This window comes from Apodemus sylvaticus, chromosome 20 (assembly GCF_947179515.1).
Source record: "Apodemus sylvaticus chromosome 20, mApoSyl1.1, whole genome shotgun sequence".
Lineage (NCBI taxonomy): Eukaryota > Metazoa > Chordata > Mammalia > Rodentia > Muridae > Apodemus > Apodemus sylvaticus.
This window is the reverse complement of record NC_067491.1, coordinates 50,797,726-50,816,614: the sequence shown is the minus strand read 5'-3', so window position 1 is coordinate 50,816,614 and position 18,889 is coordinate 50,797,726. Positions and strand designations below refer to the sequence as shown.

Genomic DNA, 18,889 nt, shown 5'->3' with positions numbered 1-18,889 from the left:
ATTCTCCTGACCCTTTAGGCTTCTTAGGAATTCAAGGATCAGGTTTTGTTATATTCAAAGAAATTGAAGATGTGAGCTAGAAGTCCATTGAATTTATACATTGAAGAGAATTAACATTTCTTTGAGAGGATTGAATCTTTCTAAACACAAGCCATACATTTTTCCTTGAAGGCCTTCTCCCCCCCCCCCACACCCCTGTCTGTTTCTTTGAGACAGGGTCTCATCATGGGGCTCTAACTGGCTTTGAACTCTCTGTGCATCACAGGCTGGACTCGAGTTTGCAGTGGTCCCTGGCCTCAGCCTCCTGAGGGCTGACACAACAGGGAATGCACGAGCCACCAGTCCTAACCACAAACCCTTGCAGATCTTAACACTCATACTTCAGACTTATCTCAAGGTACTTTATCGACTCACTTGTTACTATGAATAATGTGATCTTTAAATAATAGTTCAATGTCATGCTGAGAATATCAATTATTTTATAAAAACAAATGTAACTTAATTCCCAAGGCTCTGAAAGCTTATAGGCTCTTTTGTTAAAGAAACTTTATGTTTATCTATCTATCTATCTATCTATCTATCTATCTATCTATCTATCTATCTATCTATCTATCTATCAATCTATCTACCTACCTACCTGTCTGTCTATCTATCTATCTATCTATCTATCTATCTATCTATCTATCTATCTATCTATCTATCTATCTATCTATCTATCTATCTATCTACCTGTCTGTCTGTCTGTCTATCTATCTATCTATCTATCTATCTATCTATCTATCTATCTATCTATCTATCTATCTATCTATCTACCTGTCTGTCTGTCTGTCTGTTTGTCTGTCTATCTATCTATCTATCTATCTATCTATCTATCTATCTATCTATCTACCTACCTACCTGTCTGTCTGTCTGTCTGTCTGTCTATCTTACTGTGGGATGGCGGGGTGTGAAGGTACACATGTACCACTGTGCACATGTGGAGAACTTCTGCAAGCCAGTTATCTCTAGTCTGTAGGCCCCAAGGGTCAGCACCTTTACTGACTCACTGAGCCTTCACACCCACCATTACCCATGATTTTAAAAAGACAAGGCTGGGCCTTGTGGCAGATACTTTTAATCCCAGCACTCACGGGACAGAGACAGGTAGACCTCTGTGAGTTTGATGCCAGCTTGGTCTAAGTGGTAAATTTCAGGCCATCCAGGGCTACACAGAGAGAGACTGTCCCAGACAAAGCAGCCTAGACAAAATAGGTCTTCTCGTGTTCTATCTGTTGGAAACAACATTGCTGAGTCACAGCTATCTTTTCTCCTGCTGTTCTTGCCAGGTTTGAAATTGGGATTAGCACCCAAAACAGTTATTGCTTTCCAGTCTTAATTTCTATTCTTTTAAACAGTGTCTTTTCATAAATTAAGGATTGTATATATCCATCACTGTGGATAAAATGAAGTTGTCTGGCTCTTTTGTGCCATTCTCATGAGTTGGGGGACAGTGGCCAGGTTGAGCATGGGCTTTACGGTGAGGCAGATGTAGCTGGTCTGGAACCAGCTCTGCCATGCTGTGTCCTTGACCTTGGGCACAGAGACCCCTGCAAGCTCCTCTCCTGCCCTCAGGGAGGACACCCGTGCCCCTCTGCCTCAACGAGTTAAAGTACGACATAAGTGATATTATATATTTGCTAAATGTTTGTTAAAATAACCATTGTTGGCTACTGTTTGCCTTATTAGATACCTAATTCTAGGGAAGTCCTTATTAAATTCTACCCCAGCTTCCTTACCTCACATACTGGAGGCAGTAATAGGAAAAAGATGCTAATATAATGTCTAAAGTTTATTAGGCTCTCCATAAATATTATTTTGTAGTTCCCATTGGTATTGAGCTGAGAAAGGCAGGTGGGTCAGGGTGGCTTATTGGAAAGTGCACACACTTGAGTGGAGATGGATGCCCTCCCCCTGGAGAAACTGAATCTTTCACAAGTTCTCCTTCTCTCTGGGCCTGTACCAGGGATGGGGATTCATGCTCTCGGGGCTTGGAGAAGGTCTGGGCAACATTAGCAGCATCGATCGGGTCCTAATGTTTAGCAGGAGCCAGGACGCCCGAGTACAGAGAAACAGTTTGGAAGATCCCATCACAGTGACCAGGTCTGGGAGCCCCAGCCCAGGAGGGTGAGCTTTGACAATACAACAGGCCTGTAGAAAAGTGGCGTGTGGAAGGACACACAGGAAGGCCTGCCCTGACAGCTGTCTTTTCAGATAGTTCTGCTCTAGAGTACCTCAGAAAATACTGTTACTTTCCAGATGTCCACAACGGTGAAATAAATGGGCATTGGTGAAAGGGAGACTCGGGTATACCCTGAACAGAAATCAGATCAGTTGACTATGGAGGAGAGGCTTTTGACACAGAGGCCTTCATTTGGTCAACAGCACCAGCACCAAAGTTTGTCACCTGATACCTTTGTGAACTTCTTCCGGAGACACTGTTTATGGTAGAAAAGTCTGGCTACTCCAGATCAAAAGACAGACCCAGAGAAAAGGAATTACGGGGACGACAGTGAAACGCAACGAAGGAGAAGAAAGATTCAACTATCTTCAAACGGGTGCTCTGAAGACGTAGAGTCGGCCAGGGTCATTTGAGCTGTTTCCCAAGATCATTGTAGTGGCCAGCCTGCCAAGCTGGCTCTTGTACAAACCGCACACTATTCACCATGCTGAGGACCGTGCAGTAGTTATAAGATACATAGAGCTGGCCTCTGCAGCCGGGGAGGGGGCCAGGGAACAGAGGGCTCTTTTTCCTAATTAGCTGTTTTCATACAGCGAATGCATGACCCAAACACAGCCACCGACCGGGTCTTTGACACATCCAGGCAGAAAGGGGGGCGGGGCTTTTGTCTGCTGCACGTTCTTCCAACTTGCCTGTCGTCCCAAGCTGCAAAACTCAACCATGAGTCAGAGTGTGCTGAACGGACTGAGAGGCAGCTCCCTGAAGGCCGAGGGGATACCCTAAAAGTGGAGTCAGGTTAACCGTGTGTATTTATCATATGTATGTATGTGTGTATGTATGTATTTATGTAAATGTATTATGTATGTATATATTATATATGTACACATATACATATATGTACACATATACACACACATATACATTTACATATATAAAATAACTGAATACACCTTTCTGTTGCCCTCACTCTTACTAAGTTGGCAATACCTATTCTCAGCTGCCCCACTGTCCCTGACATCTCCACTGTCCCTGACATCTGTTAGTTTTTGCAACAGTAATGATTATTCTTTTCTCTCATCATTTTCAATTTAAAAAAATCTTAATTCAAAAATTTAAAAGCATCATTATGGACAAAATAAAGTCTTCTGGCCTAGTTGCGCTGTTATTCTGAATGGGGCGGCCTCGATCAACGGGTTTTATACATATTCATTGACATGCGAACGTATATTTGCATTTACCTGAGCTTCTGGCATATCTCAAAGCTGCGATGAGAAAGGAAATCAGCCCACCTAACCCGCTTTCAAAGAGTCATACATTTCAGGAAGAAATTCAAGGTATTAATAAGCCACAATTGTTTTTTGCAGACTCCCATTTTTACATTGATGATTAACTCAGCCAAAACAAATGGCCTGCAAATTAAAACAACAATAACAACACAAAACCCCCTGCCTTTCCTGTGCGGCAGAGGTGGTCAGTGGTATGTATTCCATGGAGCAGCAAAAGGAAGGGTAAGGGAGGAGGGAGGAGGGAGGAGGGAGGAGGGAGGAGGGGCTGCTCGCCGTGCGCATGTGCATGCGTGTGCTTGTATGGAAAGCAGTCTAATCTTTCTTTTGAAGTGATGAAAAGACAAATCTCAAGACACCATACATACTCAGCCATATACCTAAGCAAAAGCAGACACACACAAGAAGGCAGTTACATGCAAACCAGAGCTGTGAGTAACATGTGCTAACGCTAACCACCATGGACTGCATGTCATCACAATGCCACATCTGATGGCACTGCCCAGGCAGCAGTGACCAGAACATTTCCATACTCTGCTCAGAAGAGAGTTTCTATCTGTAGCGGGAGCATGAGGAGGCTCAGAGAACCCCAGGGCGGAAGAGGAAGAGACTGGCCAAGAGAAGGCCCCTCTGAGCAGCAGGTCAACAGCCTGTCCTAACGAATGTGCTCGCATTCTGCCTCAGTGGCACTTCACTGTGTGACACACCTGAGAAATGGGGCCAGGCTCATAAAAAGGTAGAAGGAAAAGTGTTAAATTAAAACTCCAGGGGAAGCTGAGGGTTGACTGACTTAATCTGAAATCATAAATGGGATGATGTCTACACTTGCAGAAAAAGACAGCATAGGAACAATTACCCAGAAACTTTACCAACAGCCCTTGGTAGAGATATCAGGAAAACAGAGGCCGGTGTTTTTAGAATCTTGAATATCCAGATAATGTCTTACCAGGTTCTACCCCCCCTTGCTATAGACAATGTGGATGACCAGACATATCGCTTCTCTGCTGAAAAGCAGGCACCTGTGTCCCTCAGGGAGCATGAGAGCTTGACTGAGTCGGGGACCAGGTTTCTACCTGCCGAGACAGGACCTGGAGATGGATCTCAAGCACCACCCCAGAGGAGAGTAGTACGTAAGGACTTGGGGTGACCCAAGGGACCAAGAAAAGAAGGGATGTGAATGCGAGCCCTCTCCTAGAGAGCGCATTGCTGAAGAAATATTAATCAAACATCAAACGTCAATCTTAAATGAAAAGCAGCAGAACGTAACCCTGCGGAGACAGTGCCACCGTTTGCAAAGGCTTCAACTCCCAGGCCTGCTTCTGCCCCAGCTTAGATCAACCACAGCTGGTGGGGTTCTACAGATCGCCCCTGGAATCCAGACGCTGGTGACATCTGGTGAAGAGTGCTTGGCCACTGCCACCCACACGGCCTTAAATGCTGGTAGGTCTCCCTGTGAGCAAGCCTCATTGTCACAGGGGCTGCTTTGCTATTTCACCTTTAGCCTTCATTCAGTGCTCTCTTGCTGTCGAAAAGCCTAACAGTGTAGGGCCCCACCCCCAACAGATGCCTTCGTGAGGGCCCTGTGGCCTCAGAGACTGTGGATGATTCTGCAGAGGGGGACTCAGTACAGAGTCCATAAAAATGTGTTTGGATAGTGTGTGTGTTGTGTTTGTGTGTGTGTGGGGGGGTATGGTGTGTGTGTGGAATGTTATGTGTGGTATGGGATGTGGTGTGTGGAAGAGTATGGGGTGTGTGTATGGTGTGTGTGTGTGTGTGTGTGTGTGTGTGGTATGTGGTATGTGGTATGCTGTGTTATATGTTGTATGTTGTGTGTGGTATGGGGTGTGGTATGATGTGTGTGGTATGTTATGTGTGGTATGGGATGTGCTATGTGGAGGAGTATGGGGTGTGTGTATGGTGTGTGTGTGTGTTATGTTGTGTGTGTTATGTGGTGTGCTGTGTTATGTGTTGTATGTTGTATGTGGTATGGGGTGTGGTGTGTGGGGAAGTATGGAGTGTGTGTATGGGGTGTGGTGTGGTGTGTGTGGTATGTTGTGTGTGGTATGTGGTGTGGTGTATGTTGTATGTTGTGTGTGGTATGGGGTGTGGTGTGGTGTGTGTTGTATGTTTTATGTGGCATGGGGGAGTATGGGCTATGTGTATGGAGTGTGGTGTGGTGTGTGTTGTATGTTGTGTGTGGTATGGGGTGTGGTGTGTGGGGGAGTATGGGCTGTGTGTATGGGGTGTGGTGTGTGTTGTATGTTGTATGTGGTATGGGGTGTGTGTATCAGGTATGGTGTGTGCGTGCACACGCTCTAGCATGTGTGGCACCAGGAGAGTCTTACCGAAGCTGGGAGCACTGTGCAAGGTCATGTCCCGGATCACCCTCGTGCCAAAGCAGGACCACATCAACAGGAACTGTTGGGCTACTTTCTTCAGGGACCCCTGTCTCTTGGCAGCCACCTACGGACAAGTGAATGGCTTTAGTACATCAGTCCTTTGTTCACTGCTGGCTCTGAAAACTGAGGGAAGGCCTGGACACCTTCAAAGTCTGCGAAGCTGTGAATCTTTTTAAATCTTTTTTGGTTTTAGCAGAATAATGAAATTATTAATGAATGTAATCTGATCCCATGGCGCTATGTACAGTCACAAGGGAACACACACCCGGACGAGTCAGGAATAGGAGACTCAGAATCCTGTCGCTGCCCCTCCACCTCCCAGGGTTGGGGTGAGGTCACCTTCCCCTTGCACCCCCAGAACTCCATGGATGCTGAGAAGTGCTGGCTAGATCACTCTGGGATTCTATGCTAGTTAGGTGTCCACAGAGACCCGCAACCATCGGCAGGAGCCATGGCTGCCCCTTCTGTTCTGCCCTACCAACCTTCACAACGCATCGGTCTACCATGGTATCCAGCCATTCGATGTAAGACTCGATGGGGGACTGTTCCTCCAGTAGGTGGTCAAACTCCTGGTACACTGTAAATGAAGCAGAGACAGAGACACCTTGCTCAAGTTGGAGTTCACAGAGGTGTATTCTTAAAGGCACAGAGGACTGGACTGCATAGCTCTTCATGACCCAGATGAGAGGAAATCCTTCCGACCCTCCCCCTGCCTCTTGCCAGCGCACACGTCATCCCTTCTCCTCATACCTCTCATAGCATGTTACTGTCTTTATCCTGCCTTTACTACCTCATTCCTAGCACTGGCTAACAGCTCGATACGTGTCAAGTCTCCTTGCTTGTTCATCTCTCGATGCCGGTCATCATTGTTTGGTACATTATCTGTGCTATGGCTGTAATTCTGGAAAGCCTTGCTCAACCATTAGGCCCAGGGCATTGCTGTCTCTTGCTCTCTGTCCAGGGATGGGGCGCATGCAGTGATCCCAATGGTTCTGCACCACAGCCATCTTGGGTAAGTAGATATGGCAGAGCCTAGAACCAAGCTTTGGGTGACTTTGGGATTCTTTCTCTGTGTCCGGACTACTGTACTTTAGTCAGCGAGGGTGACAATAATGATTATATAGTAAAAGAACCAGGGGGGAAAAACCCAAACCAAAAATCAACCAACCAACACCACCAACAAATCTCCCCACAGCAACAGCTAACTCCTTTGAGCACTTGCTGAGGGACAGCACTTAACCTTGAGACAGACTCTCAAATGTCAATGTCAAGGGGGGGGGGTGACTGTGTCGTGCTTCCTGTCTGACCCGACTGCTTAGGTCTGCTTGGTATGGGAAGATGTTCAGCTGGTTATTGAGTGCGTAAATGGATAAGCCAAATAAGTAGCCTCATGTTTTCACATCTGCAAATAAAGAAACTGAGGCACTTCACGATGAGGAAGTGCCCAAATGTCTTACAGTTAGTGAACAGCAGTAAGATTCTAAACAGCTCTACTCAAGCCATCTACTTCCTAGCCACTGCCTCTGGGAGCACTCCCCTGCCTCGACGAGCACTCTCCTGGAGTACTGAGCATGTGGTACTTAGTTTCCTTTCACCTTAATCCCTCTGCATTATCCTCATTTTATACAATTAAAAGCCACGGTCACCACACACTGGAGCTAACACTTAATCAAGGTCTTTTGGGCAAACTGAGCCCCACTCTCTTCTTAAGGCATCCCTTAATACTCATCCTGACAGTGTGCTCAAACACCAGAATGTTTAAAAGCTAACGTGAGCCAAGTGTCCCCACCACACCATAAATGGAAAGGTGACCCTGACAGTAAGGGTTCGCAGATCTGTCCACTGATCCCCTGCTAACACCGACTTCTGAGCCCTCGTCTATTTGGGAGGTACAGGTGTGACACCCCTCCAGGATGGGCACCCTTCCTCAAACTCCCCTTTCTGCCACTGCATCATGGACCACTGCCCTGTCTTGGCACGATGCAGCACTGTTGGGAATCAGCTTCTTCCTGGCCAAGAGCTCTGAGCTCCGTGTCCAGAGGGCAGCGTCTATCCCAGCCATTGTCCTGGCTCTCATCAAAGAACCTGACCCAGGCTGGACAGACAGGGAAGACCAGCTGGGTTGAAATGAACCATAATAGAATCCCAGTTTCAAATGATTCTATCCTGCATCCAAGGGAACTTGACCAGAGAGCCCAAATACTCTGGTACATGCTCAGTGCCTGGTCCCTTCAAGACCTTCTGCTGAGGGTGATTTTCCCTAAACTCTAATTTACATTTTACCCCCCACAAGAGGATCTAAAGGGAGAGGGAAGCCAGTGAAAAACTATGATTGGTAGCCAAAACTGGAAAATGAGGTCACTAGTGGGTTTCTGCTCCCCAGACACTAGCAGATTCCTGCTCTATGCCTGGGTCATTGGGAGGCCCTGAGACACAGTGGTCTCCTAGTGGCTGTTAGGGGGGACGTGTTTTCTCTTGAGTTAGCAGAGAAGGGGCGGGGACAGAGCAAGAATCATGCTTGAAAGCTGGGGAGAGGCTCAGTGGGTAAAGATAGAGGACACGGGTCTGGGTCCCTAGAACTCCCACTAAAAAACAGGCTGGGCAGCACGTGGCTATAATATCGGCACTGCTACAGTAAACTGAGGCAGAGACAGGAGATTTCCCATGAGTTTAAAAGCCAGGAAGCCTGGTGTGCCGACTAGTCTTATGTTAACTTGACACACAAGCCAGAGTTACCCGAAAGGAGGGAACCTCAATTGAGAAAATGCCTCCATAGGGGAGGGGAGGGCCTGGGAGAGCCTCCCACCCCCCCATCGTGGGTGGTGCCACCCCTGGGCTGGTGGTCCTGGGCTCCATAAGAAAGCAGGCTGAGCGAGCCATGAGCCAGTAAGCAGTGCCCTCCATGGCCTTGGCATCACCTCCTGCCTCCAGGTCCCTGCCTTCTTTGAGTCCCTATCCTGACTTCCTTTGATAATTAACTGTAATATGGAAGTATAATCCAAATAAATCATTTCTTCCCCAAGTTGCTTTAATCATGGTGTTTCGTGGCAGCGATCCTAACCCCAACTAAGACATCTGGTATAGGCAGTGACTAACAAGAGACCCTGTCCAAAAAACGATGAAAACTGAGGTTGTCCTCTGAGCTACACACACACACACACACACACACACACACACACACACACACACACACATGCACATGCATGGACATGATAAAAACAAACAAAAAAATCATAACAGAAATCACTTAGAAAGATCCTGTACCCTCTTAAACTCAGCCACATTCTACAATATTGGCTTCCTCTGTTCCTTCTGGGCAGGGGAGGCACCGCTACACGGTGACTATGTGACCCAGGAGAAGCCCCATCAACTCTCTGAAGCTGAGTTTTCCCAAATGAGAGCAGAGAGCAACCCCAGACTGTCCCTCAGGTGGCTGCAAAGCAGAATTAATGAGAGCACACATGGTGGGCTTGACACAGCACTTGGCGAGAGGAGGCCACTTGAACAGGAGTGATTTAAGTGGGATCAGCAGCAGACAAGCGGGCTGGGGCAGCGTGCAGGAAGACGGAAGAAGAGCCTGCGGTCAGGCCAGGGTCTAAACCCAGGAAATATGCCATGGAGGGCCACGGTTCACACAGTTCAGGGCTGCTATTTGCCCTTGAAGGGCTTTAAAAGGAAACATTCCTTAATAGGGAATCTTATAAAATGTTGGTTCATAGACAGCCCAGGCTTAGGTCAACTGGCAGAAGACAGGGACCCTCAAGACACCCTGTAACTCAGGGGTCCTGGACTTTTCTGAATCTAACCCTCCTCCTGGTGAGTGTTAGAGTAATGATGTCATTTACCCCACACAGAAGGTATGGGTATAGGGCCATCTACCTCCCCTCCCCAACAACATTCTGTCTGGGAGTCCTGACAAGTCTCAGACAGCCCTGAGAGTCCTGAGAAGTATACTGGCCACACTTCCTGACAGTGTGCATTCCCCTCAGGGAAAAGAATGGCTGGCCTGAGCAGCTGGCTGGGTCAAGGCTCAGAGAAGGAAGAGACATGTCTAAAGGTGGTGGCTGCTGGTGTTTTCTTGTATTGATTCACGTTTGGGAGCAATCTTCATGCCCACCTCAGGGCTGTACTAGAGACTGCTGTGTAGGAAGTCTTTGTCCATATGGCCAAGAACGCCTGTTCATAGAAACACCTCATCACTTGTTCATGTCTTCTCAGACTTGAATATCCCTGAAAGGGTCACCTGCTAGAGGGTGTGTGTGTGTGTGTGTGTGTGTGTGTGTGTAGAGACTTAGGGGTGGGCTGACTCATGGTCATGTGACCGTCCACTGAAAAGTTTGCTGCTCACCAACACATCCTGAGACAGGCCATAGCTTTCAGTTCCCATTCTCTGTCACTGCCTTGGAGGTATGTGTGGCATTCAGGGTCACATGCAAGGGTCCTTTACTGATATTGTGTGCTGCCCAACTGCATCTGCCATGTTGACACACGTCCCCTTAGGTCACTTAGCCCGCCTGTCTTGTCTGACCCATTCAACAAGGACAATGAGAAGAATGTGACCCGGGAAGGGGACAGGGCGGGAACACCGCTTGGATATTTACCAAGATACTTTCTTCTTTCCCTTTTAAAAACTGAAACAGAAGGAGCACAGCCCCTGGCGGGACACCTTACACTGGATGATGAGTCTGCGGTGCTCATCCCGAGAGTCCTCCATGGTGTAGAGAGTCTGCTTGGTGATGCTGCTCAGGTCCACGTTCCTCCAGTCCTCCAGCATCTGGAACGTGATGTCCGCACTGTGGATCACCGTCCGAGATGCCTGAAATCCAATCCAACCAACCTGTCAGCACGTAGGCTGTCGGGGGAAGAGCCCTCCTCTCTGTGCCCCGTGTACCTTCTGAGCAGGTGTGCTTAGAACATTTTGTAAACTACTCTGAAATCCGGGGAAACTCAATTTCAAGAAACAATACCATAGCTCAGAAAATTCAGCTGGGTATGCTTTCTTCCCAAGGCTCGCTCCTGTCCCTTGCTCTGCGTCCACCGAGGCGACCTGGGTCAGGCCATACCCTACTGTAGTCCCCAACCCCCTTTGGTCATGACCCCCAACAGTGGGACGAGGCACAGAGATCTGTCAGCTTCCTCCTGTGAGGTGGTAGCAAGGGGTTCTGTGTGTAATGATCCATGTGCCTGTAGCGGCACAAAGTTGACAGGACCACACTGAAGAACTACTACACAGAGGATCCACTTGGCTATCCTGGGCCTAACTGACACCCAGAAACTTCACAGTGTACATTTCCTCACACAAATGTTATTATCATGCATTTTGGATTCTTATTCTTTGTTTTTATTTTTATATATAATTAGGATAGTGAAACAAATGTGAATAAGGTAGAGATAATAGGAAACATAAGATATGTGTGTTTGTGTGTGTGTGTGTGTGTGTGTGTGTGCCTTTTAAAACCATAACTTCCCCAGCAAATCACTGTTAGTGAACTAAAACCTACAAGTTGAAACGATGCTAATAATGGAACCATATCTATGATTATTTCTTTTACTCATACATTTTAAAAATCTCTTTAAATAATTTTTTTTTCATAAAACTTGAAAGCATTACAGACATCATCCTTGGTTGCTAAGGCTTGTGAACTTCCAGGTATACATAAATATAGTCAGGTGGAGGTAACGCTACCCCTGACCATCCTCTATTAAGGTACAAGTAAAATCCCACCGAAATAACTGCAGCACCCTCTGAAGGCCAAAGATACCCAGGGTGTCTGAGATGCTCAGACTGTCTGGATATTTGAACACATCAGCCTCTGATGTCGGGTGGGGTGGGCGTGTGGGGTGGGCGTGCTGAATTCAAGCACACCTGGACCAGACCTTAGTGTTGCTGTCTGTGGCCTGTGCTCGCTCGCACACTGGTCTCCTGGTCTGTGAAATGGACACACAGTGGGACCTGCCTCCGGCATTCCTCCTGGTGTGCCTCGAAAGAACGGCCCACAGACAGGAAGCCAGGCTCTTGGAAGTGGCTATAGTTGTGGAGGCTGGCTTGCTCTGCGCTGACTGGGTGGACACCTCAGAGTCTTTGCTCATTGTGTTCCCACAGACTGGAATATTCTTCTCCCACCTTGCCCCAGCATCCCAGCTGTCCTGATGCGCCAGCCTCAATGTGACACCCATTTTATCTCAGCCAAATACTTGCTATTCTATACCTTTTCTCTATAACATGCTTACTTATTTGTTTGTTTGTTTGACTGACTGATTGACTGGTTGGTTGATTGACTCGTTTTCCTGATGAAGGTAGGTACCACGAAGTATGGTATCTGACTTCTGACAGGCACTCAGATTTTGTGAGCTGAGTAACTGAACTATCAACGCCAAGTTGCAGTCCTGATGAGTGTATCTGAGAGCCTGGCTGTACAGAAGAGTCTTTGGTTGGCTCTTCTTCTGTTTGGCTTGCTCTGTGTATGTGTTTAGGAAAGCGCCTTGCTTTATTAGCTCAAATGTACCACAGTATTTCGTTCCTAGAATTAACACCAGTCCAGAGCTCTGGCTGCTCAAGAAATGTGTCTGGGAGCTGTCCAGAGAGGTTGGAAAAGTGGTATCTGCCGACTGGATTACGTACTCTGCATGTGCACGATGGAATGTGTTTGTGGGTATGTGTAGAAATACGTATGTGAATACACACACACTTGTAATACAGGAGTATAGCCATGGGAATCAATATCTATATATATATTAAAGGGGATAAAATCCATCCTAAAGTATCTGAGCCCCAGAGGGAAACATCAAAATCACATGTGTGTTGGCTGCCAGGTAGTTCTAAGCCTCCAAGAGGGCCAGCCTAGCACACCATCTCTGAAATACAGGACAAGAAATGGCTATTGGTTTTCCTACTAATCCTGTTCTTCCCTGAGTTCCAGCCATCTGTCAGATTGCCCTGTCCCCAGAACAATGCCTTTGTCACAGCTGCACCAATCTAGAAGGGGTTCCCTCTGTTCTCAAACCATCCCGTGTGCCGCCTGTGGCAGGCACGGGGCAAGAACAGTGAGGGTCCCAAGGGGGAGTCTTCCTGGAACCACTCTCAGTTAGAACCCCCTCCCTCCCACCTTAGCACTGCATAACCAGGATCCTCCCACTTTACAGGGGTGGCTGCCAGTCCGAACAGGAAAAGGCCATTGAAATGAGTGATTGATCGAGGCAGATCAACTCCGACAGAGAACCGGGAATGAGGGGGAACGGCCATCCATGCTGAGTGCTGACTGCCACCCAGGTCACATGCTCTGGGCCAGGAGCTGCTTCTCCAAGGGTTCTTACTTGGAATTAGGAGTTCAGGCGCCATTCTAAGTGGGCTCATCGCATCTGCCGGGGAGAGGCCAAGGGAGTTTGCACCCTTAAGTGTCAACAGTAGTTGACGAACCCAGTAATTTATTTCGAGGAAACACAAACTTGGGGCCCCACAGATCATGTCTGAAAGGTACAGGGGCAACTGATGTTAGAAATGATTGTGTAAAACGTTACAGCTTTAGCCTTGGGCTGAGGTTTTTAGTTTCTTATGTATAGAAACTAAGCACAATGCAGAGATTCCCGGTACACAACTGGATGATATCACAGGAAGTTATCCTTGTGGATGTAGCCTTTGTCCTACCTGGCACAGATGGTTCAGCGATGTTTGCCTTCTCAGGATTTGGGAAAACCTCCTCGATACTGCAACAAGAAAACAGGATGCTAGCAGCATGGGTGCTTGGTATTCCAACCTTAGATTTCCCCGGGCAGCAGATTTCAAAGGGTAGCTCTCATTTTCTAACTCTGTCTCCTCACTCCGTCTCCATTTTTAGGGACTCACTGGCTAATTCCTACTCCTGCCTCTTGTCCTGTTTCGGCTCCAGCAACAGTTTCCTAATGATGCTCTTTGGGATACAGATTTCAGAGTCATGCACAAACCACACTGGCAAGTGTGAGAATTGCGGCATCAATCAACCGTGAGTAAAAGCAATTATTCACTTGTCTTTCATTTTGCTAATTGCAAGTTCAACCACCTCTTGCCAGATAATCACAGGAATCAAACGAAAGCTTTGAAGAAGCCCCCTTTAAAACTTAAGTGTGTCCCGTCGGAACTGTGACCGACCTTGGTGCTGTACGGCTGGGGTTGCTGCTGGGGTGGAACCTGGGCTACTCCTCCTGCAAGGGAGCTTGGCATTTATCATCTGTCATCTTGCCCAGTGGCCTCCCGAACCTGTTTTGATTTAGGAAAGGGTCTGTTCGCCTGTCTGCCGTAATAGTAATAGTCTGATTATTTGAAGTAAAGGGGATTTTTTTTTTTTTAGACGTGTGTCTGCTCTGTGGTCTTCACTCTTCCTGTCACTCTGGGAGTGGGAGGTGTTTGCTCGCTCTCTCTTGCACTTTCACCAGCCCCCTCAGGCTCCCTGAGAAAGACCACTTCCTCCCGGTGCACACAGGTGGGAGGCCCCACCCACCTCCTCCTTGCCACAGACCTGGAGCCCGGTTAGGTTTTTTTTGTTGTTTTGTTTTGTTTTGTTTTGTTGGTGTAATTAAAACGAGCACGGGCATTCTTCTCATTAATTCCTGAACTGGTCATGAAATAGCCAGAAATTTCTTTAGGATTATTCTAATTTGTACCCAGAGCTGGCTTTAGTTTATAAAATAGTGTGTGGGGTTGGCCGAATGGGGGTGGGAGTCTGTGTGTGCAGGGGAGGGGGGAAGGGGGGGAGATGAACTTCTAATTTTCCAGGCCGATCAATTGTTAATCCCGCTCCTTAATTACTTTTCCTTTAACTTTGTGATGTGGAATTTAGTGCTGGAGAAAAGAAAAGAACTGAGAGCCGTGAAATAAAGCGGCTTTATCAATAGGCGATGGGCACCGCGGGCGGGCGGCCTCAGAGCAAGTCTGAAAGGGTTTCTTTGCCTGCGGAGAAAGGGTAATTTGATCCTCCGTCTTCCCTGGGGCAGTTGTTTTAGGAGAAGACTTTTGAGTTGCCTTTAAGAAACATTTTAAAACCTTGTTTTGCTTAAAAATCTCATCTCATCTTTGTTCAGTAGCAACAACTGTGTGGAATACGGGAGTTTTCACTGTGCACAGACACATCAAGACGGGGAAACAAAACCAGCCTCTCCAGGCTCAGCTGAATGCCGGGGACTCCAAGGCACTACTTGGCCAAGAGAAGATTCATGGCTCCAGCCCTTTTATAAGAAATATTAATTTGGCTTTCTAATTAGGCAGAGAATATGTGAGGCTCTTAGGCTAGCTAGCTACAGCCTTTGTGGGCCGGAGCTTCAAGGAAATCTCAGAGCATTGACTTGAATTTGGTTTGTAGGTCCAAACCAAGAGTTGTGGCTGTGTGGCTGTGTGGCTGTGTGGCTGCGTGGTTGACTTTGTTATCAGTCAACACAGGGAACCTGGGAGTAGATTCTGTCTCTGCTACTTAGCACCTTTCTAAGTGTGAGTCCCTTCTCTGTGCTGCTGGTGGCAAACATTTTACAAGGACTAAATAAGTTCGCACATGGAAAACGCTTAGCCTAATTCTGGGCACTTTGTAGGCAGAGTGTTATTTTATCAGTGACTCATGACAAAGACGTGGCTTTGTAATGTGGCCTCACTTTCCTTCTCCTCCCCAGCCCCGATGCTTACATTCAAATTTGATGTTTCTCAGGTTTTCCGGGAGGTCATGGAGAGCTACTTTTAGCCACTCGTCCAGCTGCTTGGCAAACTTTCGGATCACCTGAGTTAAGCTAGAGAGAGAGAGAGAGAGAGAGAGAGAGAGAGAGAGAGAGAGAGAGAGAGAGAGTTGTAAGAATGTCCTGAGTTTCTAGAGGAATTTATTTCACATAATCCTCTGTTGGCTGTCACCAAAAGATGCAGCTGGTCAGAGCCACCCAAGAGGCACAGCCTGCAGCCTGTGCCTTTGAAGATCTGGTCGCTTTGGGAGAGGGGCTTATGGGTGCCGGTGCCACTCCATGATGCACAGTGGTTGGTAAAAGTCAACACGGTGGCATCTAGAATTCCATTTTGGGAAAGCCTCATGAGTGTGTGTGTGTGTGTGTGCAAAGGCATGCCAGGGCACACATGTAGAAGCCAGAGGAAACCTGAAGCAGCTGGCTCTCTCTCTACCATGTGGGTCCCTGGGAATTGAACCCGTGCCATCAGAGTTGTCTGTGCGAGACTTTTCTGGCTGAGCCTACTCACAGGCCTAGCAACAGCTTAAGTTGGACCTTGAATGGATGGACCTTGAAAGCAGAGTGTATTTTGAAGATGGAGAAAAGAGAGAAAGCCTTAGACCCAAGAAGCAACCAAGGGGCAGTGGGATCCAGTGTGCAACGGGGAAACACCAGGCACCATTTTTAGACTCCACATGAAAACCATATGCCTGCGGCCTCAGATCCACTTTCCTCCTCGGTGTTGCTGGACTCAGAGACCTCTCCCGGGTGATCTTCCACAGCACCCTGACCCAGGACCAGCCACTTACTCTGCCCTGTCCTTCACCTGTCAGACTATGGTCACCATCGTCCACGGCTGTCCTCTGCTTTCGCACACTCTTGTCCTCCAGTGACCAGTTGGTCCTAATCCTCTCTACAACCCTCACCTCTCCAGTCCCCGCCCTCCTTCCTATGCGGACGGTGGCCATAGTCTGACATGTGGATGCTAGGAATTGAACCCAGCTCCTGCGGAAGAGCAGCCGGGAGTCCTGAGCCATCTCTCCATCCCATCCTTCAGCAACATAATAAACTTGTTTACTCATGTCCCTGCCACCTCCCACCCCTGCCCGCCCCCCACTCACTAGATGTAGAATTCCAGGAGGGCAGGTGCTTACTTTTTATGACTTTATTTCCCAGGGCAATCAACAAATACCTAATGAACATAGAGTGTGCAGAGAAAACTTTAAAAAAAAAATGGAGCAAGGGAGATGACTCTGTGTGCAAAGGACAATGGCATAAACACGAGGACCTGAGTGTGACCTCCAGAGTCCTACGTAAAGCCGAACACGGTAGTGCACATCTGTAACCCCAGTGCTTCTAATGGCAAGATGAGAGGAGAGCCAGGAGGACCCCTGGAAGCCTGTGGGATCGCCAACCCAGTGTACACAGCACCAAACAACAGGGACCAGCAGAGGTTGTCCACTGGACTCCACGTGTGCTGTGACACTCATACATGCTACGCACATACACTTGTACATACACAGTGCACATATGCACACTTGTACATACACAGTGCACATGTAAGCACAGAGTACACACACATGAGTACACAGCACACATGTGAGTAAATAACTAGCCCTCGTTGTGCCACCATCCATACGCCGTGACTGTGACCGTGGCCATGACCGTGACCGTGGCCGCCTCAGCATCCTCCTCCTGCTCCGTGGCCACTTCTTCAGCTACCCAGCTGCGTCTCTGCCTTCTTCCTTCTGCGTCCCGTCCCCTAGGCATCAAGCTCCATCTAAGCAGCGGAGCCCATGACGTCCTCTTGCTTTCAGACCTGCCCAGCATGGCGACGGCTGCTCCACTGTGACCCTGTCCTTCTCTGGGAAAATCCTGGCTTCCCTCAGCCTCCATCACTGGGCAATTCCTTCAGCTCATCCTCCGCCCTACCCGACCATTACAACTCCATGTCCAGAGGATTAGAGCCCTCTTCTGAATTCTCCAGACTTCCATGAATGGGCACCAGGCACACACATGCAGTGCAGATACATTCAGGCAAAACACTCAGACACATTAAACAAACAAACAAACAAACAAACAAACAAATAAATATCATATAGCTCATCTGTAATTTATCTATGCCCACAGGCCAGTCACCGCCTACACGCACATATCTCTAGCACAGAGGTCTGCAGAACGCCAGGCCTATTGTATATCTGAAACTCCTAGTCACAGGTACTCCTACTCAAGGGACACATGTCCCAAATAAAACCCTGTTTTCCCTCTCAGACCCATGTCTTTTCTTGTATTTCCTATTTCAGAATAAAATTTTACTTTCCATGAAGTTTTCTTTTTGAAGGATTTTAAAATTGTTTGCTATTTTTTAAATCTGAGGGCATGCTTGACTACAAGTGCCCTGGAGGCTGGTAACATTGGAGGCCCCGGAGTTAGGGTCCTAGGGGGTTGCAAGCCTGCTGGAGGTGCCAAGACCTGAACTCAGGTCCTCCAGAAAAGCAGGAGGCACTCTTAACCCTGGAATGTTTCAAACTGACCCCAGGTGAGGATAATAAAACAAACCTCCAAGCACCAACACAATCCAGCTCCAACAACGATCACTTTTCTATCAGTTTAATTTACTACCTGTCTTTTTTTTTTTAATTTCTGAGACCTTTTAGCAAATCCATGACATTATTTACTCCTAAGGACTTACTGTGCAAATTTCTCAAGGCTTAAATATATGTGTCTATGTATACATTCACACATGTGCACTTATTTAAAATCTCCATGTCCTTAGGACAGCTGACATAATGAACTGTAATTGCCCATGGCCTATACAAGTCAGTGGGCTTTCCGACTTCCCACTTCTCTTAGAGGCATCCTTTAGCTTGTTTGAACTAATGATACACATGTCGCATGTAAGACATAGCATCCTATCTCCCAAGCTTTCTCCACTCAGCTGTGAGCCTCTCATCGTTTGGTGTCCTGTGAAGGGTTTTAGGGGACATCCCACACTGCTGTGATCCATTTCTCCCTTGTAGTGTTGTCTATTCTGCTCATCTCTTCCGCGTGCTTCCTGTAAGAACGTCACAGTGGCCCGATCCAGTGCAGCCACAGTTGCGAGTGACCCCTACGGTGGGTGCATTGACCAGGAGGCTGTCCGTGGCTCCGTGTTCCTCTGTTAGTGTGCCGTTAGATGTGCCATCATAGACTCGTTCCCCCTTGTTAGCAAGGCCTGCAGATTTTTACCTCCAAATGACTTCCTGAGTGCACCCAGCCCTGCCGGCCACCCTCTCTCGTCTGGGCTCCAACGTCAACTCCCCAAGCTCCTTAATACT

The 18,889-nt window shown here is 47.7% G+C and overlaps 1 protein-coding gene across 1 annotated transcript in view; it reads right to left on the bottom strand.

Annotated features, from left to right (window-relative positions):
• The window catches only part of Rfx4 (regulatory factor X4), a 65,731-nt gene that overhangs the window by 27,646 nt on the left and 19,196 nt on the right, over positions 1–18,889 (bottom strand). The window contains exons 5-9 of the mRNA XM_052165207.1: positions 15,547–15,647; positions 13,546–13,604; positions 10,572–10,716; positions 6,383–6,477; positions 5,847–5,964 (exon numbers count right to left, since the gene is read on the bottom strand). Coding sequence (XP_052021167.1) covers positions 5,847–5,964; positions 6,383–6,477; positions 10,572–10,716; positions 13,546–13,604; positions 15,547–15,647 — 518 coding nt within the window. The remainder of the gene's footprint in view (positions 1–5,846; positions 5,965–6,382; positions 6,478–10,571; positions 10,717–13,545; positions 13,605–15,546; positions 15,648–18,889) is intronic.